This window comes from Podarcis cretensis (assembly GCF_951804945.1).
Source record: "Podarcis cretensis genome assembly, chromosome: 13".
Classification (NCBI taxonomy): Eukaryota; Metazoa; Chordata; class Lepidosauria; order Squamata; family Lacertidae; genus Podarcis; species Podarcis cretensis.
The window spans coordinates 43380804-43403192 of record NC_137182.1 but is presented as its reverse complement, the minus strand read 5'-3'; the positions used below and the strand labels follow the sequence as shown (position 1 = coordinate 43403192).

Sequence of the window (22389 nt, the reverse complement as noted above, 5' to 3'; positions counted from 1 at the left end):
TTGTCAATGTACAACCTGTGTACAATGAAATTAAATTTAACAATCAATCTCTCTTCCCTGGGAACTCTGGGAACTGTAGTTCTGTGAGAGAAAGATAGGGGTTTCCTAACAACTCTCATCACCCTTGACAAACTACACTTCCCAGGATCCTTTGGCTTTAGATGTATCATGCAGCTGGGGCCCAATCAGCTGATAGCCAGGGCTTGAATAGCACCATGTGCAACTCCTTTCAAGCTCCTTTCAAGCAGTGTGCTGGCGAGGGCCAATGGGAATTGTAGTCTGAAACTTCTGGAGGGTTGGGAAGCCTGGCCAAGGAGGGCAAATAGCCTTATGCCAGGCAAGATAATCTCCCTGTGTCCTGAAGCAGATCCTTCAGTGAGGGATACCCCTCTAGGTCCTTCCAGTATCTGAATCCATCGCAGAAGGTAGGACTAAAGCTCTTATTCATTTCTCTCCCCTGCCCACAGAGGTAAACTGGGGTTCCTCAGTGCAGGCTGGCACCTACAATATGGCCCTGTCAAATGCTGTGAACCTGAATGACGTAGAGGACCACGTCAAGAATTTTCGGTAGGGAGCTACTCTAGTTTATCAAGTGAAGAACAGAAGGCCTGTGAGCCAGATTTCCTTGGTGCTGTTCCCTTTTCTGGGGTGGGGTGGGGTGGGGTGGGTCAAAGACTGGGGAGGCACAGCACAATCCCGTGCATCGTGTTTACTCAGAAGTAACTCATACTGTGCTCATTGGAGCTTGCATTTTAGAATTGCAGCCTTCAGCGTAAACTCGGGGTTAAAAATGGTCACACCCACGCCATCCATTTAAAGCACTCTTATACAGTTTTAAACAGCCATGGCTTCCCCAGAGTAGCCTCCTCCTCGAGAGGTCTGGAGGGCGGCAACATGAGAATGGGCCTTTTCTGCAGTGGCTCCCCATCTGTGGAATGCTCTCCCCAGGAAAGTTCACCGGGCGCCTTCATTACACACCTTTAGGCACAAGGCAAAAATGTTCCTTTTTAACTAGGCCTTTGGTTGATCTGAATTACATCCTATGCCCTTTAAAAATGTTTGGTTTTTTTGGTGGGGGGCTATTGGGTTGTTGTTGTTGTTGTTTTTATTTTTATTATGTATTTTGTGGTTTTATATATCTTGATTTTATTCTGTGAACCACCCTGAGACCCCCCCCAGGTATAGGGCGGTATATACATTCAATAATCAAATCAAATCTTGGGAACTGCAGTTTGCTAAGGTTAGGAGTTGTTAGCAGTTGTTAGGAGGCAACCCCCCCCCCTCACAGAACTACAAATCCCAGTAACCAACTAAGTGGCCCCTAGTTACAGCTCTTTCACCTTCCTAGGCCTCAGTGTTTGGTCCTCTCGGGCCCACCCAGCTTCCGCCCAGCCCTGGTGGACTTTGTCAATGCCTTCACCAAGAAAGTGAGCCTCATGATATGTGGGAACGTGGCTGAGGTGAGTTTACCTGCCCTGAGAGGGCCTTGTGGAAAGAAAAGAGGCTGGGGAAATCTGACGAGCTGGGATGCTGCCATTTTTAACAGACTATCTTTTTATTGCACGGTCAGCTGGGAGACTCCTCATGCTTTGAAAACTACAATGAACAACTCCAGTGGCTCAGCACGCGCAAGATCCGCTCTTTTTACAACTTCATCACAACAGGGGACCTGAGAGCTGGAGCCAGGAGCCTCATGCAGGTGTGTGTGGGTGTGTCTTGACCTAAAGGGGTCATTTTATCGTTGGGAGTGGGGCAACAAAGGCAGAGGCAGGTCCACACCATAGATTTACAGCGCACATCCAAAGTACACAACTTCCTCCAGAGAATCCTGGGAACTGCAGTACAGTGGTACCTCGGGTTATAAACACCTCGGGTTACAGACTCCGCTAACCTGGAAGCAGTACCTTGGGTTAAGAACTTTGCCCCAGGATGAGAACAGAAATCATGCGCCGGCAGCGCAGCGGCAGCAGGAGGCCCCATTAGCTAAGGTGGTACCTCAGGTTAAGAATGGTTTCAGGTTAAGAACGGACCCCCGGAACAAATTAAGTTCGTAACCAGAGGTACCACTGTATGTTAAGGGTGCTGGGAATTGTAGTTCTGGGAGGGGAAAATGACACATTCTTTGGGGGGGGGAGCTGTTTGCTTAAAATGTGCATCAGATGTGCTTTAAGTGTATGGCACGATCTGTCCAGAGATGCCAAAAAGCATGAAGCATGTGCGTAGTTTGAGAGAGGAGCTCTTAATTCCTCTGTACGCATGTGGATGCTAGGGTGCTCCCTCATGCATCAAGAGGGGCCAGGGAGTTCACCTTCCTGTCCTTCCAATTCCTGCACCTCATCTAAGTTGGGTGAAAATGGACCAAAAGCCCCAGGTCCAATCTGTGACTCAAACGAGGAACCTTCAGACCTGTGTGGGACTTCCCTGTGTGGTGAGCCACAGAACTGCATGTTGCAACATCAGCCCCCGGCAATTCAGTGTCTGCAAGCCCCTGGACTGGCCTTGCCCACTAAGACTGGTCCTCGGGTCCTCCTGGACCATAAGAAGGTTCCCTGCTCGAGTTCAGTCTTCCTCAAGAAGCAAGGTCTTCCTGAGACCTATTGAGCCATCTGGCTTGGCCTCTGGTCCTGAATTCTGCCTCCTTTCTCAACCCTGGTCCCAGGGTTTTCCCTTTGTCTTCGCCTTCTCTCTGGTTCCGAATATTGGCCTCACTCCTGGTTCTCAGCTCACCTCAGAGATCAGCCCATGATGCCCTCTGAAAAGGATCTCGAGGAGGAAGAAGGGGCAGGAAGAAAGGCCTCTGCTTGAGACATTGAAGAGCAGTTGCCAGGCATAAGGACATGAGCCCTGCTGGATTTCTGTCCTTTATACGGCTACAAGTTAATGGCAGCCCCTTTGCGCTCTCTCTCTCTCTAGGTCTCAGGTCTCGGGCGACTCAAACCCAACACCATGGTCCTGGGCTTCAAGCAGGATTGGCAGACCGACAGTCCACAGAACCTGGAGAACTACGTGGGCATAATACAGTAAGGGCATGGAGGCGACGGGAAGGGGAAGCAGCAGAGGGTTTAGGAGACTGGGCTCAAACGGGTTTCAACAAGACTTACCTGATGCTTAGAGCAATGTGTGTTTGCAAAGCCAGTGGGCTGTATGGCCCATGCATGCCGGATGGAAAGACCCCTGCAAGATAATGTTTCCTCCCTTTTATAGCAGGGTTGGGGATGCTCTAAGCTTCTGGTTGTTTTTGGACTCAGTCCATCAGCCCCCAGCCAGCATGGCCAGTGGGGAAGGGTCACCTGTTCCACATCATGCCTTGGCTTGCCTGGAGGGAGGGAGGTAATGTGTGTCGAAACCTCTGGCTATTGAGTGGCTGGAATGGAGGCACCTGCTTTGCCTCTGGCCCTTGCCCCACCACTCATATCTGGCCCCTGGAAGGTTGCCCATGAGGCAGTGCAGCCCTCGGGATGAAAAGGCTTCTCCACTCCTGGTTTCAACCAATTCCAGCAGCAGCAAAGAGTTGTAGTCGGGTGGGCCGAAGTGCATACAAAATGTCTGGCAATGCTTTTCCTTGGCCCAGAGGCCCTGCTTTCTTGAAAGGACTAATTGGGCGGAATACAACTTTGCGCATGTTCAGAGGCGCTCTCTTCACGAGATAACCTCATTAAGTAGGGAAAGACCATGCTGCATGTTGATCTCCACAGCTCTCTCTTCTCCCCCTTTCCCCTGCTGCAGCGACACTTTCGATTTCAGCGCCGGAGTGTGCCTGGTCCGGATGCGCGATGGACTGGATGTGTCGCGGAAGGTGAAAGCGCAAGGTGGGTGTGTCCAGGGAAAGGGGGCGGGGCCTGAAAGTGCTGGAGGCTATAAAGCCTCCGTCTGGTTCTGGAAGAAGAGGGTCCTTGAAAGAGGGAGCTGTCCTTGGTGGCGAAACGCTTAGCGGCTCTTGTGGTTTCTTCATTCTTCTCCAAGGCCGGCAGAAGCAAAATAGATTTGGCAAAACAGTAAATGCTATGTCTAAAGAGAGAAAGAGTGGATGAAATCTCTTAATTTGCATCATTCGTTCTGGTGTTGTTGGCTTCTTTAAAAAAAACACCACACAGCCTCGACTAATCCTCTCTTCATCTCTCTCCCCAACAGTGAACATGGGCTTTGATGACTCGGAAGCAGCGCTGGGCAAAGAGAAGCGGAAGTGTAAGTTGGACGGCTTGAGTGAGGCTGCTCTAAAAAGAAAAAATGTGGTTTAGTAGAATGAGCTAAAGGACTATGAGTAGACAAAGCCCTGGCAGGGGTGCTCTGGCCATATCTCTACTTGGGCTGAACAGGGGTTTGAATGAAGGTGTCCCAGGCCCAAAACTAAGGAGCTTCAAAAATGAGGACGAGAAGCCTAAAACATACTGTTTAATTGTAAATTTTAATTTGGGTTTCTGATATTTTTATGCTTTAGTGGGTTTTTGGTTTTTTACTGTGTATTTTAATCACACAGCGCATATTTGAATTGTGGATATCTTAGTTATGGATGTTCATATGTTAACAATTGTGCAATTGACCTTTATGCTAGGAAACCACTAAGAAGCCAATTTTTGCACCAAGCCTTAGATTAGTTACCATAATTAACTAATAATGTGGGAGTGCTAGAGGGGAATTGCTGCAAAGGCTCCCCCCATTCATTTACTCTTCTCTGCAGGTGACAGCTACAAGGTAGTTGGTGCTGACACACACCTGGAAACCTATTTCCAGGGCAACCAGAAGAAGAAAAACATTGACATCTATTGGCTCTTTGATGATGGCGGTATGTATGGTTCCTTCCCAGTTTAAGTTTGCACCTATCATCATCATCATCATCATCATTTCTATACCACCCTTCTTCCAAAGATCACAGGGTGGTTTACAATACATAGCATACTAACAACCAAAGCAACAGCCCCCACACATAGTTTAAAAGGTCCTAGAATGATTGTTTAATTAATAACGAGCTATACATCTGAGCCCACCCCAACTCTGGTTTCCTAGCAACGTAATTTCCCCCTCACTGACCGTCTCCCAAGGAGAGCCCAAACCGTGCAGTGTGCTCCCTTTCTAGAGGAGCGGAGGCCTTGCACCCCATTTCCTTCTGGGGGCAGAGATTTGAGCACCAAGAAAAGGCTACAGGGGGCACACAGCCGTTGCTTCTCTTCCTAAATTTGGAATCCATCTTTGTGGGTGGAGGAGCTGTAAGCAGAAAGGGAGAGTTGCGTGGTCCGAGACTCAACAGGGTGGAGAGCACTGCCGTTGCAAGTTGGGATCCACTAGTGGATTTCCATCTGGTTGGCCGCTGGGAGAAGAGGGTTTTTGGACCAGATGGGCCTTTGGCCTGATTCCCTGGGGCTTCGGTACATCCTTATGACTTTCCATTTCCTGCTTCAACAGGGCTCACCCTCCTCATTCCCTACCTCCTCACCCGCCGGAAACGTTGGAGTCATTGCAAAGTCCGGGTCTTCATCAGCGGGCAGATTGCGAATGCTGAAGAGCACAGAGAAGAGTAAGAGGCTGGGATTGGGGGCTGGAATAATGAAAGCCAAATAAAAAAGCTTCTGCTGTAAAGGAGGAGGAGCTTGTGAGCTTCTTGGAAGTTTAACGGACGGCTGCTCCAGAACTTCAGGCAAGGTCCACTGGAAGATAGTTTGCCCTTTGGTGCCTGATTCTCCCAGGCACTACAAATGCGTGGGCCATAAGTCATTGTTCTGCTTTTTTGCCTGTGTTCTCCTTAATTCCAAGCTTTTATCCCTTGGCTTTCTTTTCTTTTTCCACAATCAAGTTCTTGACGTATATTAATTCATTATAAACACACATACACGCGTACATGGGCAAACACAGAAAGTGAGAGAAATTCATGCAGAAGAGAGACTTTTGACAGGTCCATCTTTTCACACCATCATGCCACAGGAGCCAGAAGACATTCCTTCTTGTGCACATTTATTATGCGGTTTATTTATTTACACGCCACTTAAATTTACGCTGCATTTCTTGTATTTAAAGCACAAACGAAAAAGGGGGCAATGAAACAATTAAAAAATTGCAAAAAAAATATATTGTAAAGGGGTAGGAACCATCGCAACCACAGTGAAACATCTTTGTACCTTCTGGTCTCCTTGAGGTTAGTAGAGAAATACTTGTCCCCTTTTCCCCCCATTCCCAATTTCTGTCTTTCTCATCCTGATTTGCAGGATCCATCTTTTGTTGACCAAATTCCGCCTGGGATTCACCGAGGTCGTGGTGCTGCCTGAAATAATGTGGAGGCCGGAAGAAACAAGGTGAATGCCCTGGGTCCCCGCTCGTTCTCCGCTCCCTGAGGTCTTGTCTTTGTCCCACAATCCCTCTGCCCCAGCCTGAAACAGACACTCCTGTTCTAACTCAGCAGCCCTCAAAGCTAGTAGCCTTTTTTTCAAAAAAAGAGTCTCACAAATTCAGCCCTTGATTTTCCTATGCCTCTTGACAGTACCGCTTTGGCGGAACACTTCAAGCAAGCAAAGGCAGACTGGAAAACAGATGTCTAGACCGTTTGTGTATCTATATAGATTTAAAGCTAACCTCTGTACATTCATATTTTGAAAGCAACAGGTTTGGTGCTTCCCTGCTTCCCCCACCTGGGAGTCTGTGCAAAAAGCCTCGAGGTTCCACTCCCAAATTGTTTTATGGGCCTTGATTGTTGTTTCCACTTAAGAATACAGTTCCTTCACGTGCTTTGGGCCCTTCCTCCCGTTTCTCCATTTTGCTCCGCTCTGTCTTCCTAACTTTGGCTTGACTTGTTCCCCTCCCCTCTCCACCACCTTCCTACCATGGCAGTCGCAAAGAATTTGAGGACATCATAGCTCCCTTCCGGCTCAACGAAGGCCAGAAAGGCCAGGAAACCGTGGAAGAGATGCAAAAGGATGCACCGTGGAAGGTCACGGATGAAGACCTCCGAGTCTACAAGAAGAAGGTGGGGGTTTTTGTGGATTCTGTCCCCAGTGTTTGAGGGTCGTGGCAAGGGAGTGCCTTAATTCAGTTCGTATTAAAAACCGAACCTACCTAATTCACGCTTCCTAAAACAATGTGTGAACCAAAACAGAGAGCCGTCCTTCGTAATCCGAAGTGGTAGGAGTCTTCTGGACGCCGGTAGCTTCCCATTCTGGTTCCAATAGGGTGAAAGAGTCTACTGGGGTTTAAAGGAGCGTGAAAGGGGTGACCAAAATTCACTTTTAACATGTCTCTCCTCCTTTTCCAACATGGCATCTTCAGTCTGAACAGCACATGCGTCTACATGAGATACTTCAAGACCACTCTAGGAATGCAGCCCTCATTGTCATGTGAGTCACTTCCCTACTTGCTTCTTCAAACGTTGAGATCCCTGAACGGGGTTGTTTTGCCCCCGTTTGCCCCTGTCCCATGATCCTTCTGCACACACCCCACTGGGTTCCTTCTGATTTCTGATAGAAGATCCATACCAGGTGGTTGAGACATAAGGTAACAGATACAGCCTTCATAGGAATGGGGAACCTGTGGCCCTCTAGATTTTGTTGGACTACAACTCCCATTATCCCTGATCAGTGCCCATGCTGCCTGGGGCTGATGCGAGCCATAGTCAATGACATCTGGAAGGCCACAGGTTCCCCATCCCTGCTCTGGGGCAGGTTTCCCAAACTTAGGTCTCCAGATTTATTTATTTATTTGGACTGCAACTCCCATCATCCCTAGCTAGCAGGACCAGTGGTCAGGAACGATGGGAATTGTAGTGCAGAAACAGCTGGAGACCTTTGTTTCGGAAACCCTGCTCTAGGGGCTTGTAGGCCTGGTGGCAAACTCTCTCAGGGCCCAGGGTGACCCCAAGCAACCAGCTGCTGCTCCCCATTTCTCTGAAGGGTGGGTGAAACAACAGTCATCATCCCCCATGTTGTGGTGGTAGTAAGGGCCACATATATTCCAATTCTGCCCATGAAGAGAATTCGGCCCTGGGTGCAAAAAATCAGGAGCTGGTCCAAAAATAAAAGAAAATTCTTGGCTTTCTGAACACAAGTTCCTAGCACACAAAACTACCTTGATACTAAACATTGGGTTCATCTAGCTCAGTATAGTTCACACTGCCCAGCAGCAGCTCTTAGGTTTTTGAACAGGGGACGTTACCAGCCCTACCAGGAGATGTGAGGCATTGGACCTGGGACCTGCTACGTGGAAATAAGATAATCTACCATTCAGTTACAGTCGTACCTCTGTTCCCGAACGCCTTGGGAGTCGAACGTTCCAGCTCCCGAACAATCGGAAGTGATTGTTCAGGTTTTCAAACGTTGTTTTGGAAGCCGAACGTCTGAGGGGGCTTCCGATTGGCTGCAGGAACTTCAGAAGCCACGCTTTGGAAGTCGAACGTTTCAGAAGTCGAACAGACTTCCGGAACGGATTCTGTTCTACTTCTGAGATATGACTGTATAGCTCTTCCCTGGAATAATTGGTTCCAGAAGAGTGGGACAAGCATCAGTATCTTACAGCAGTAACCCCTTTCTCTTTCTCTCAGTGCAGAACGTTGGCTGCCATAGGCCAAAAGAGGCATTGAGGGCCTGTTTTTAAAGAAAACATTTTTAATGGATTTGTTACTTGCAATAATAATAATAATAATAATAATAATAATAATAATAATAATAATTTATTATTTATTATTTATACCCCACCCATCTGGCCAAGTTTCCCCAGCCACTCTGGGCGGCTCCCAAGCAAGTATTAAAAACAATACAGCATTCAATATTAAAAACTTCCCTAAACAGGGCTGCCTTCAGATGTTGCAAGCAGCCCACCCTCTCACACATGTCTTCCCGTTTTATTTATTTATCCCACCTTTCCTCCAAGTAGGCATACATAGGTAGTTCTCCTCTTCCTTCCCACATTATCCTCAGAACAACCCTGTGAGGTAGGATTAGGCTGAGAGTGAGTGACTGGCCCATTGGGGATTTGAACCCCCTTCTCCCGCGTCCTTGTTAAACTCTCTTAACATTCTCCCTCCCCTCCCTCTTTCTAGGAGCCTCCCGGTGGTACGGAAAGGGGCCTGCCCAAGTGCCCTCTACATGGCCTGGCTCGAGATGGTCTCCAAGGGCCTCCACCCGCCGGTGGTCTTCATCCGAGGCAACCAGGAGGATGCTCTCACCCTCTACTGCCAGTAGGAGGCAGCGCTGTATCAAGGGAGTGCTGTGCGAGAGACTATTTGAAGCCCTAATTGTGACACTGCAGCCTCATTGCTAACACAAGACTCCAGAGACACCTGCAAAAATAAGCCAAAGGACTGGTTTCTGTGTCTCCAAAAAGCAGGGACGTGTTCTGAGGGGATTCTGCAACCGAGCGTTAAGCTTCTCCATTTCCATTTTCCAGGATTGTACCTGATGGACTTGAAAGCTCTAAAGTACCAATTTCCTGGGGGCTCTGTGCCTGGGAGCATCTGTAAATATTAAATACATTTTAAATATTGTTGGTTAACGACGTCTAGGGCTCCTGCCCTGTGAGTTGCTCTTGGCTTTTTCAAGCAAAGCCGCCAAAATCACAGAAAGGGAGCCGCTGGAGAGTGCAGTACCAGAACAGGTTTTAACACCAGGGACTAGACGCTTGATGTTGATGCGGAAATCCCAGGCAGGGGAGAGAAGGTTCAGCGAATGTAGCAAAGCGGGAGAGAAAGGTGAGTTTAGGAGAGGAATTCTAGAAAGGAGTATTATTCCCATTTTAGAGAATGGCAAACTGAGATCTGGCAAATTATCTAATGCCAATGAGAGTCTGATCCTCTCTACCTACACCGGAGTGTGGGGAACACAGGCCCTGGGGCCAAATGTATCCCTTCAAGAGAGAGAGAGAGAGAGTTTGGATTTGATATCCCGCTTTATCACTACCAGAAGGAGTCTCAAAGCAGCTAACAATCTCCTTTCCCTTCCTCCCCCATAACAAACCCTCTGTGAAGTAAGTGGGGCTGAGAGACTTCAGAGAAGTATGACTAGCCCAAGGTCACCCAGCAGCTGCTCTTAACCACTACACCACACTGGTGGTGAACAAATTTCTCCTCTTTCCCATTTTATCTGAAGTTGTCTCTAGGGCTGGGCAGTATATCAATTTATCGTCCAAAACCGGCTTGAAGACCATATAGTGATATTGGTTTAATAATTTTTGACCTGGTGATATATCACGAATCATACGTGTGTGCTGTGCAAAAATCACGATGCGGCAAAAACCGGGAAGCTAGCCTCTACATAGCTTCATCCTCATTTCAGACGTGATGTGTCAGGATACCACGGTGTTTAGCTGGTGACATATTGTGATGTCGAAAACCAGGTATCGCCCAGTCCTAGTTGTCTCTCCTTTCAATTGCTCACCTTCAACACCCGAGCAAAGCGGTCCAGGCAGTTCCCTACGGCGATGTCGATGGTTTCTCCAAATATACGATATCGGTGAATATACGATATCAGAGAAGTGTGACTAGCCCAAGGTCACCCAGCAGCTGCATGTGGAGGAGCGGAGACGCAAACCCGGTTCACCTGATTACGAGTCTACCGCTCTTAACCACTACACCACACTGGCTCTCAAGGCTCATCTTATGTTTATCTGGCCCTCTAGATTCTCCCCAGACAGCACTCCTTCCCTAGCCACCACCACACTGTCTTCCAAGGGCACACCCCTCAAGAGTTCCGCTTCACACCCTCCTTGAGTATTCCTGCCTCGCAGAAATGTGTTCTTGAACCCTGAGAATACCTCTTGCTGGCCTGGGTGACGATGGAGAGGTGTGTGGTGTACAAGCTAGCAGACTGCACAAAAGGTAACAATTGCATGTGTGGCCCCCCAGCAAAGAAGATGGCCCTCAGGCTGCGGGGGGCGGGGAGATTCCCCATCTCTAACCTCCATGGTCCCTCTTGGTTAGGTCTTGGGTTGCTCAAGTAAGCCCATCCACAAATCACACCTTAGTTTTTGAAAGGAAGAAGGTACATTGCACCCCCCTTTTTCTATTCACACAACAGCTTCTGAGGTGGGACGCGGGTGGCGCTGTGGGTTAAACCACAGAGCCTAGGACTTGCTGATCAGAAGGTCGGTGGTGAGCTCCCATTGCTCGGTCCCAGCTCCTGCCAACCTAGCAGTTTGAAAGCACATCAAAGTGCAAGTAGATAAATAGGTACCGCTCTGGCGGGAAGGTAAACGGCGTTTCCGTGCGCTGCTCTGGTTCGCCAGAAGCGGCTTAGTCATGCTGGCCACATGACCCGGAAGCTGTACGCCGGCTCCCTCGGCCAATAAAGCGAGATGAGCGCCAGAACCCCAGAGTCAGTCATGACTGGACCTAATGGTCAGGGGTCCCTTTACTTTTAATAGCTTCTGCGGCCTAGGACAGAAAACACCACAGGAGCTTCTAAACAAAAGCCAAAGTGTTTATTCTGGTTCAAATTAGTTTCCCATCAAATGTCCATGGCGATTCAAGCAACCCTGGTATTCCTGCCCGCAATGTCTATGTATCTGGCTGTTTATCGCCTTCAGGAGACATGGCTTCCATGCGGAGAGAAGCAGTGGTCAGTCACGCCAAGTCACCTCAACCTCATCCGTACGATATCTGTGGAAAGGTGGGAAAAGGCCAGATTGAGGCTGCATTAGGGCAGCGCTTTGTTCTGTCTTCCCAACTTACCTGTAAAAAATTTTCATGTTATGGTTCCCTACTATTGAGGGCAGGGCTGGCAACAAAAATAAGGTTCCACCATCTCCGTTTGATAGCTGCTGAAGCAACATCGGAGCTCTGCTCTCCTGCAGTACAGCCCGAGCCTGGGCTTGCAGCAGGCCTCGCCTGAGATCTGCACTCAAGATACCCTCCCCCACCTCACAAAACAAGGCACAGTCACCTCTGTGTAATCCACGAATCCTGAAGCGCAGTGATTTGCCCTGATCGGAACATCTCCCAGCCAGCTTGTGCAATCATGGCCCCGTTGTCAATACAGAACCTGGATGGGAAATGGGCAGAGAAGAATAATGGTTAAAGGGGTGTCGGCGATGCTGGGACTTCTGGGCTCACTCCTAGCTTGGAGTTTTACTGCCTCTGTATTAATAAAACAATAAGCTGTATGGGGCCACACATCCACAAAATGCAAAGATGACATTTAGGTGCTTCTAGGTGAAGCTCAATGCAGTATCATTCACAATGCAAGTCCCCTTATCTTGCGGTACGAATTTAACATCTGCAGTGGGGGAGCAAACTCTTGTCTTGATTGAGGCCCAGGTGAATAGAATCAAACTTGCTCAGCCTATAATTTGCATATCTGACAACGTGGGCCCACAAAAGCTTCCAAAAATAAGGCTTGAAAATGCCACGAGATTCTTGGTTGCTTTTGCTGCAAAAGACTTTTTAACAAAAGGGCGCAGCTACCCCTCTGCGTTAACCATGTTTATGAATCTGAAAAAAACAGCTTTGGAAAACCATTCTGCTGCAGACTCATGAGAGCCCCAATCTGGGAGGGTCTTGGAATGGAAGCAGGCAAGTGGAAGCTCACCTTTCATCCGTAGCAAAGAGTTTTGCTCCTCTTTCCTTGCACATGACTCCCATCATCTCCTGCAGCCTCTCATTACCTGGAGAGGAATGCAAACAGACAACATGCCAGAAAAAGCACCTTTGTATGTTCAGCAAATGCTCACCTCCAACGAGGGAAGAACCTAACTCAGGCACAGGCAAACTCGGCCCTCCAGATGTTTTGAGACTACAATTCCCATCATCCCTGACCACTGGTCCTGTTAGCTAGGGATGATGGGAGTTGTAGTCCCAAAACATCTGGAGGGCAGAGTTTGCCTATGCCTGACCTAACAGGTGGGTGGGTGGGTGGGTCTCAGTCTTGGCTGTCTATAGCAAACCTAGCCTTCTTCAAGATCAGGATAGTGTTCTTGAACTTTGGGTCTTGTTGGACAACTCCCATCATCCACAGCCAGTTTAGCCAACAGTCAAGGATGATGAGAGTTGTAGTCCATCAACATCTGTGGACCCAAGGTTAAAGAACACTGCTCTGGTGGACACAGGTAGTTTGGATTTTATTTCCACAGAACAGTTGTGGGTATAAAACGAGGAACATAAGAAGAGTCTACTGACCAGGCCAACAGCCCTCTCCCCACCTGTAATTCCTAGCAACTGGTATTTAGAGTCATATACTGCTTCTGGCTGTGGAGAAAGAACATAATTATTGTGTCTAGTATCCAGTATCTAGTAGTCTTATCCTCTGTGAATTTGCCTAATCCTCTTTTTAAAGGCATCCAAGTTGGCGACCATCTTGGATTAGAAATGGTAACTTGAGTTGAAATACATATGTGAAAATCTCCAAATTAGAAAGTATCAAATCAGAGTTTTTAAAGAAGCATTTGTTGCTGGATGAAACACAGGTGAGAAAATTAAGGATTTTGAAGACAGAAACGGTGGGGAACCACTTAGATGTGACACTGTTCAACAAAGGCTGAAAACAGAGGGTCCCAGCCCAGTTTTGAGAACATACTGGGAGCAATGAGAAAGCACTGGGGAGGTGGAGCGACGCAGATGGAGCCACTGTGTAGGTCAAATTGCTCTGAGGACTTGTTTGGGGAAGGAGAGATGGGAGGAGAATTCGGAACACGAACGGGGCAACGGCTTCAGCCATTCACACCACACTTGCTTGGTGATACCTACAGCCAACGCCACCCACGATCAGTGCCTCACTAGAGCCTGTGTGCGCCATGGCCCGTTCCGTTATCTCCACCAGCATAGCGAACAGAGTCTCCTGGTGGGCAGAGAGAAACCAAAACAGACAAAACAATTATGAAGACATCAATTTTTGAGTCTTGCGTGTAGGCCACAGGTTGAGCCCCAGGCCCTGGATTTATGTGGGCATCATAATTAGGCGCCCACTGCCACAGTGGGTGCCCTTGCCCACCCACTGGTCCCACCCTCTTCCATCTCTGGGCACAAAGTGTGTCACCCTCTCCTGCCTGCCCTGATGGGTAAGGAGAGGAACCAGGCCCTTCATAGTTGCTAAGCAACCTCTAAAGAGGCCTGCTGCCTCTTTCTTGGTTGACCTGGAAAAGCTGATACACTAAGTTGGTCTAGAAAGCACCATTGTTGCTCGTTCCTCCTCAAATAGGACTGAAAAGCAGCCGCTCAGGAGGATGGACTAGAAATGCTTTTGCCCAACAGTGGGTGGCCTTGAAAGGGCCACAAGCTCAGCGGTAGAGCATCAGAATATCCCTGGTTCAGTTCCCATAATCTCCAGACAGAGCTGAGAGAGATCTCCTATGTGAAACCCTGGAGAGCATCAATACCTGCCCTTGTAGATAATAATAATAATAATAATAATAATAATAATAATAATAATAATTTATTTATTTATACCCCCACCCATCTGGCTGGTTTCCCCAGCTGCTCTGGGCAGCTTCCAACAGAACACTAAAATACAATAACCTATTAAACATTAAAAGCTTCCCTAAACAGGGCTGTATTCAGATGTCTTCTAAAAGTCTGGTAGTAGTTTCTTTCTTTGACATCTGGTGGGAGGGCATTCCACAGGGTGGGTGCCACCACCGAGAAGGCCCTCTGTCTTGTTCCCTGTAACTTGGCTTCTCGCAGTGAGGGAACCGCCAGAAGGCCCTCAGCGCTGGACCTCAGCGTCCGGGCAGAATGATGGGGGTGGAGATGCTCCTTCAGGTATACTGGACCGAGGCCGTTGACCTAGATGCACCAATGGTCTGTCTCAAGCAACTTCCTATGTTCATATGACAACCCTAGAGGCGGCATATGAGCCCCATCCTAGGCCTTGGTCTGGTTAGTTCCTCACCTGTAGGGAGAAGCAGAGGTCCTCTGGAGTACATTCTTTTGCAGCTAGCATCCTGTGAGCCACTTCCTGCGCAAAGAGAGGAAGAGAAGGGGGAATGAAGAAGGGTTGCCACCGTTTTTGCTGGCAAGGCTGCTGTGCAGCTACAAGCTGGCACAAGCTCGACCCATTCTCCTGCCTATAGTCAGACTATAGTTTGAAAGAAGTCCCATGCCTGTCATCCAGCATTCAAGGGCAGAAGAAACCCCGACACACAAGAGAGAAAGCTGACATGGATAACAAGATTTAACCTTACCTCTATATGGGATAAGATCCCAGAGAATGACACATCCATGCCTTTCACTGTATAAGGGAGTTCAACCAGCTTTTGGCCCCTAGGTAGGAAGCAGAATTTGTTAAGTCCCCCTCTCACAACCCAAGGTTGTTTTATAGGTGTCCAGTCCCCTTAGAATCCAGTTTGTCTGTGTCCGTTTTTTAAAAATACACCACAACGCGCTAGGCCTCATTAAAATTGTGGGGAAAGGAATCTAATACGTGCACCTTGGGACAAATTTATACAATTGTCTGTGATAGGAAAGAAGTGGTGTGTGTGTTATATTTTTAATATATAAAATGAGTCTTCCCAAGGATATAGCTAGGCATTGGGCAACCTGAAACCTTGTTGATGAGAAATATACACCGTGGGGGTATTTTAGGGATTTTCCTGCCACAAATAATATTGTGAACTCACATTTTTTATTATTATTTACTTGTACAATAAATTTTATATTATGTTAAATCATTGTTATTCATTATTTTGCTTTTTATCGTTTTTATAATCATCACACTTTCCTTCTATGTGATGCTGTTAGCAAGGCACAAGAGTCAGGTCCCCTATTTCAGGGTATCGCCAGCTGCCACACTCGGAGGACTTTCAGCATCCTCTTCTGCAGTGCCCCCCCCCCCCCCGCCGAGTGAGGATGTGGTTCTCCTGTCATCCTCAGACTCTGGGAATGACTCCCTCTGTAGCTTCTGCTACTCTGCAGCCACACAGGTGCACAAGACTGCAGAACTGGCCACAGGGCCCTTGAAGGGTTGCAGACAGTCCTCCCCAGGGACATAGAACCACTGGAAGAAAAGACTCTGCCAGCCTTGGGGTAACTTAGGACCTTCGCTGGGAGAGCATCTTCCATACCTAAGCCAACAAGGCTCACTGGGAGCTGTCCAGGGTCCTGATCTGCTGGGCCTTGACCTGACTTGCCTAGACTTGAAGAGACTAGAAGAGGTGCTGGTAATTGTGACTACTTCCCCTGTGGGGGCCCCGATCCCCAGCAGAACAGGGTCTAGGTCCCTGCCCTGCAATCTGGTAATCTCAGCTTTGCTTAGTAAAATTAATTATATATATAAATTTCGCATATTGCATACAAAAGGCTGAAAATGGGGAATATAGCATTTGTGGAAAGCTCAGGAAGCTCGAAAGAAGCCTGTTAGGACGGACTTTTAGCAATTGGCATTCAATCCCAATTTGGGATGTGCCCCAAACAGGACACTTTTCCTTTTGCATTTATTGGCAATTCCTAGTCCCTTTTCTTCTCCCGAATGCTGGGTGTAGATCAAACTATTACTGAACAACTTTCTCTGAAGCTGGGGTGGGGTTGAGAATGAAACAGAAAACCCAGTGCAACTCATGCAGCTAGTGAAAAATTTAACATATTTGCACAAAATGTGTGTATGTCTTTTTTCTTTCTTTTTACATTACTCACTTCTTGGCCATCTGTTCAATGTTGTAGCCCGGGCTGGGATCATTTGAGATCTAAATCGAGAGAGGCATCACAGCTGTCAGAACTCTATACGGCCTCATAAGGCACCATCACCCTTCCCATCACACAGAACCAGCCAGATTGACCATTGGGGAGCCATCTGGCTATGTACGTTACTCATCCCGTGAGAGGAGCCCTACCAAATGAGAGTTTCACCTGTTGAGCGACAGTCAGAGAAAGGTGGAGAGGGATAGAAATTGCACACGAGGAGAAACAGGGAAGCTATCACTTGGCTCTCGCCTTCCATTTTCTGCATCTCTGGCAGCTGATGTTCCCTTCTCTGCCCCCTTCCAAGTTATAAGGAAAATCAGCCACCAAGGTGAAGGAGGAGAGATGGAGAAGGGGAAAGTAAACAGGAGAGAAGCGGCCAATTATTTCTCCATCACTTTGTGTGTCGCTTCTATCCCCACCCCTCTCAGTCTCAGGCAGGTAAGGTAATGGGCACGAGGAGGGGGGACTGGCCTGCTCTTAATTATTTATTACATTTATATACCATTTTTTCCTTGAAGAAGAAGAGTTTGGATTTGGTACCCCGCTTTATCACTACCCTAAGGAGTCTCAAAGTGGCTAACAATCTCCTTTCCCTTCCTCCCCCACAACAAACACTCTGTGAGGTAAGTGGGGCTGAGAAACTTCAGAGAAGTGTGACTAGCCCAAGGTCACCCAGCAGCTGCTCTTAACCACTACACCACACTGGTGGTGAACAAGTTTCTCCTCTTTCCCATTTTATCTGAAGTTGTCTCTAGGGCTGGGCAGTATATCAATATATCGTCCAAAACCGGCTTGAAGCCCATATAGTGATATCGGTTTCATAATTTTTGACCTGGTGATATATCATGAATCATACGTGTGTGCTGTGCAAAAATCACGATGCGGCAAAAACCAGGAAGCTAGCCTCTACATAGCTTCATCCTCATTTCAGACGTGGTGATGTGTCAGGATACCATGGTGTTTAGCTGGTGACATATCGTGATGTCGAAAACCAGGTATCGCCCAGTCCTAGTTCTCTCTCCTTTCAATTGCTCACCTTCAACACCCGAGCAAAGCGGTCCAGGCAGTTCCCTACGGCGATGTCGATGGTTTCTCCAAATATACGATATCGGTGCTCAGAATACGCAATAACCTGAGTGTGAGGTGGAGAGGAGAGGAGAAAGAGATGACGCTCAGGACACCTCCAGACCATACGTCTAAAGCACACTCAGAGAGAGTGCAGGGTAACACCTTAAGCGCTGAACTAGGGTTGAAATCTCCAAGCAGTGGGACGGGGAGGAGCCAGCCAATACAAAAGATGAAATAAATTAAGAGGGGGAAGAGCTTGGGAGGGGGGGGGGAAGACACCTATATTTTCCCTCCACTGTCAGAGGAGAGAGAGCTTATGAAGAGCCTTTCTGGATCAGGCCAAGTGCTCATCTCCCAGCATCCTCTTCTCACAGTGGCTAAACAGATGCCCATGATGGGGAACCCCCAAGCCAGACCCGAGCCCAAAAGCCCTCTCCCTGCCTGCAGTTTCCAGAAAGATACTGCCTCCTACAATGTCAGTAGAGCAAAGCCATCCAAGTTAGTAGCTTTGTGGGACTACGACTCCCATCATCCATGACCACAGGCCATGCTGGCTGATGGAAACTGGAGAACGTCAACAACATCTGGAAGGCCACAGGTTGCCCTCTCCTTGCTGCAGCGTTCAAAACACAGCAAGACTCGGGATGGAGAACTGTGGAAAGGGCAGGAAATATACATTTTGCCCCCCAAAATGGCTAAAGGGTTCATCGAGAAGCACCCAAGTACAAAACTCTGAATACCAGCTGCTGGGAATCACACCTGGGGAGAGTTGCTGTTGTGTTTGGGTCTTCCTTGTGGACGTCCCAGAGGCATCTGGTCGGCCACTGGGAGAACAAGATCTTACCTGTGTGTTTCCACCACTGACGTACAACACGGTCGGGTTCTGGGCACCAGTTATCAGCCGCCCCATCTCAATGTGCCCCACGCAGTGATTCACCCCCAGCAGAGGCTTCCCCCACAGCTGGGCCACCGTCCGTGCCACAACTGCTACAGTCACCAATGGGGCACCCATGCCTGGACCTGGATAAGGGAGGGGGAAAGATGTTTTTAAGGCCAACAGGACCGGATGGAATTTGCCTTTCTCACATCCTAATAATGACTGTGTTTTCCTCAATACTCTCTTCATTGTTTCCACCCAAGAACTATTAGTGTTATTATCATAAAACTGCTACCTTATCATAAAATATCAAGGTGGGATATGTGGCCCTCCAGGCTTCTATTTCTGGCCCTCAGACCTCTGCTCAGGCCCTGCCCCCTCACTGGCCGTGCCCCACACCAGCTCAAGTGCTTGCGCCTGGCAGTTTCCTTGAACTGTGGTAATGCTGCCTCTTTTTTCCTGAATGCAGAGAGATGCATTTGAAGGAACCTCCGACCTGGTCTTCAAGGTCACCCGTCTGGTAAGTCTCCTTGAGGAATCCAAAATGGTGGCTGCCCAGCAAGAATTTAGTGAGGGACTCACCCTTGGTGAAAGCCACTGCATCAATGTCCTGCGGCTTCAGCCCAGCCTCCTGCAGGGCCTCCTGCAGCACGTCAAGGATACAAGCCCGGTGGTGGCACGCAGTGTCACTTGGCAAGAAACCTGGAATGTGGAGGAAGAAAAAGGGCATCAGGACAGGGAGACATGGAAAGGTTAAAAGCTGAAAGCAGATCTCTTAAGGAGGGCTGTGTAAATTCAGTGTATCTTGCACCCCCCCCCTCTGTCCACACTCCTCTGCACACCTAACGAAAGCCCAAATTGTGTATCAAGAGAAAGCATTACACAAATGTTTGTAGAACTTAGAATGGCAAGGAAGAAGCATACTCAGGGCTGTCTCTGTGTATGCTGAGATTCTGCTGCAGCAGATAATTCAAATCCTGAAGATTGCAGCTTTTTTAAAAAGCAACAACAGCAGCCATGTTCCTGAACCTTACGATGGAGAAGCTATGCTTTGAAAGTGCATTGGCAAGGTCCCAGAAGCCAGAGAGACAGTCAGATAGTGCCCTGCCCTTAACTAGCAAAACATGAATTAATAATGCTAAAAAAGCTGGAATTATGCAAAATATAATTCCAGGAAAAAAGAGAGAGAGCAACTTATTCAAAGTTGTTCAGTTCCCATCTCATGTATGGGTTCTGGCTCGGTGTAGGATTTGGACGAAACACAAAATGGGACATTCCTTCAGTGCAGGGTACAGTACATGTGTAGCGGAGGAATCACGTGGTAGAACGGCTACACTCACCCTGCCCCGGAGGGGTGACATATGTTCGCCGAGGGTTGCTCAGCACCTCTCCATCCCGCACGATCCCCACTCCAATCTTGTTGGCACTGCCCTCAAAGCCTATCACCACAGGCATAGCATCCTGGAAAGACAGACAGACAGAGAGAGAGAGAGAAAGAGAGAGAGAGAGAGAATTTTTTACTTTGTTGTAAAGAGGCACCATGTTGCCTCCAACCCACCAGAGGCAGTTTTAGGGTAGCATGACCAGTTTGGCTGCACTGGGCAGTGCACTGCATGGGGCACCACAACGATGCTGTAGAACTGAGCACAAGAGGCATGCGCCGAATTTTAATGTTGCACAGGGGGCCATAGAAATTTGAGAGCCTAAGTCTGCCACTATGAAGAAAACAGAGTACAATCACAAATACATATCAGAACCACCACCATCCCTTAGCCCCCGTTTCCCACTTCTCCCTTCCCTGCCCTACCTGGTAATTTATTGATTTATTGCATTTACACCCTTGTGCAAATTAATTGAAACAAACAATGTAATTTATTATACAAAACTCACATAGACAAGTACAAAACTCACATATACGTACATTAGTAATGGATTTGACCTCTGCCATTTTTAAGCAGCATTTGAACACGGTTTGGCATGGCGTCTACTAGCTTCAAACAGTCACTGTTGATTTTTGGATCCCTGTACCACACTTGAATCGGCGCCTGAATGAGCTTCTCCATAGTCATACAGTCTACAGCACAGAGGCGACTTTTGCATATAGCCCACAAATTCTCAATTGGATTTACGTCCAGGGAATTCCCTGGCCAATCAAGTACAGTGGTACCTTGGGTTACATACGCTTCAGGTTACAAACTCCACTAACCCAGGAATAGTACCTCGGGTTAAGAACTTTGCTTCAGGATGAGAACAGAAATCGTGCTCTGGCGGCGTGGCAGCAGTGGGAGGCCCCATTAGCTAAAGTGGTGCTTCATAACGACCAACTGACTTTCCGTGTTTGTTTTGAGTACAGGGTTACGAGTAAGACAGAAAACATGCTTTGTTTCAATTAATTTACACAAGAGTGTATGTCCCATCTGCAAGGAGCTCAAGGAGGTGTGCCTGATTCTCCTGCTCCTCATTTAATCCTCACAGTAACCCTGTGAGGTAGGCCAGGCTGAGAGGTGGTGACAGACTCAAGGTCATACAGTGAGCTTCATGGCAGAACCCTGATCTTCACCTGACACTCTAAGCAACACATCACACTGGCTCTCCATGCTGTTATAATAAGCAAGCAGTAATAGCCATGCAGTTGACAGGCACAGATGCCTGTCCACTTTTTTTGCCACCCTGGTGGACATGTGAAAGAAGGTGGCTAAAGAGCATGTGCTTGACATTTGTGTGACCTGAGATTTTTCTTTTTCTATCCAAGATTTAGCTCAGGCTTTAGTTCCAGTGGGAGAGAAAAAAGGGCAGTTCCAGCTCTGGCTACCAGGTTTTAATAAGGTCGTTGACAAAAAAGAGGGTATTCAGGATGGTGTAGGTTTTGCAAACTCAGACCAGGTTGAAAGGGCTGAGCCAGTTTAGCCTGGAGAAAATTAAGAGATGTTGGCAGCTGCCTCCAAACATCAGTTACTTTGAAGATGGAGCAGACTTGTTCTCTGTTGCTCTAGTGGTCAGAACTAGAATAAATAGGTAGAAATCGCAGAGATTTGGGCCAAATTTTTATGGGACACTTATTAACTGTAAGGGCTCTTTTACGGTGAAGCAGGTTGCCTTTGCAGGTGGTTGTGGACTACAACTTCCATCATCCCCTCACCGCTGGCTGCACTGGTTAGGGCTGATGGGAGATGGAGTCCAATAGACTGTGCGCTGTTGGATTAACCCCTTTCAAGGACCTGAAATGAAGGGTTCTCGCCTTGATCTCGTCTCCCATCTGCGGGAGAGAGTTATTGCACGTGTGAATCGGGGACCTCCGGGGGCCCTGCCTCTTCCTCCTAGCGTTGCGGAGCATTTGCTTAGCGTAGCGCACTGGGAGCTGCAAAGAAGAGGAGCAAAGGAAATAGCCAGAGGCGGGCTTACAATCTCTTCCCCCCCAGTTCAGAGGGTGGCGATGGGCTCCACGTGGGTTCTCTGTCTCCCCGCTTCCGTGTCTTTGCCCTGATCCAAGTTTGCAGCTGCGGAAACTCAAGACTGCGAGATGATGATGATGATGAGAGGAAGAACCGGGGGCGGGGATGGGAGGGGAAAAGGCGGGGAGGGGGGGAAACTCGGGAGAAATTTAAACTGCAGCGCCGCCTCCTCTTTGATTATATATAGGCAACGAAAAGGAGGCAGAGAATATAGAGATAGAAAAAAGTCAATCAGCTCTCGACTTCTGGTTTTCATTCGGCCACCTCCATATGCGGAGGGAACGCAAGCATAGGCATTTTAATAACAATTTTTTTAAAAAAACATTGCTTCTTTTTAAGAGCCTTGCTGGATTAGACCCCCTTCTTATCATCACAGAAGGCAGCGAGATACCAACCCCTGGCATGAACGCATG

The 22389-nt window shown here is 48.1% G+C and overlaps 2 protein-coding genes across 2 annotated transcripts in view; one reads left to right on the top strand and one right to left on the bottom strand.

Annotated features, from left to right (window-relative positions):
- The window catches only part of LOC307201963 (solute carrier family 12 member 3-like), a 33354-nt gene extending 23886 nt beyond the window's left edge, over nucleotides 1-9468 (top strand). Inside the window, exons 16-27 of the mRNA XM_079951541.1 lie at nucleotides 468-567; nucleotides 1349-1460; nucleotides 1571-1699; nucleotides 2914-3020; nucleotides 3727-3809; nucleotides 4132-4185; nucleotides 4679-4783; nucleotides 5401-5512; nucleotides 6198-6284; nucleotides 6817-6952; nucleotides 7252-7319; nucleotides 9017-9468. Coding sequence (XP_079807667.1) covers nucleotides 468-567; nucleotides 1349-1460; nucleotides 1571-1699; nucleotides 2914-3020; nucleotides 3727-3809; nucleotides 4132-4185; nucleotides 4679-4783; nucleotides 5401-5512; nucleotides 6198-6284; nucleotides 6817-6952; nucleotides 7252-7319; nucleotides 9017-9158 — 1235 coding nt within the window. The 3' untranslated portion in view covers nucleotides 9159-9468. The remainder of the gene's footprint in view (nucleotides 1-467; nucleotides 568-1348; nucleotides 1461-1570; nucleotides 1700-2913; nucleotides 3021-3726; nucleotides 3810-4131; nucleotides 4186-4678; nucleotides 4784-5400; nucleotides 5513-6197; nucleotides 6285-6816; nucleotides 6953-7251; nucleotides 7320-9016) is intronic.
- A 1901-nt stretch (nucleotides 9469-11369) lies between these two features.
- On the bottom strand, nucleotides 11370-22142 carry OSGEP (O-sialoglycoprotein endopeptidase). Its single transcript, XM_079950775.1, has 12 exons — nucleotides 21927-22142; nucleotides 19865-19985; nucleotides 19107-19226; nucleotides 18492-18667; nucleotides 17616-17711; nucleotides 16532-16581; nucleotides 15085-15163; nucleotides 14793-14858; nucleotides 13652-13742; nucleotides 12498-12573; nucleotides 11853-11951; nucleotides 11370-11569 (listed from the first exon to the last, which is right to left on the bottom strand). Exons 2-12 carry the CDS (start codon nucleotides 19977-19979, stop codon nucleotides 11530-11532), a joined length of 1008 nt encoding a protein of 335 aa, XP_079806901.1. The 5' UTR covers nucleotides 19980-19985; nucleotides 21927-22142; the 3' UTR covers nucleotides 11370-11529.
- Nucleotides 22143-22389: the final 247 nt, after the last annotated feature.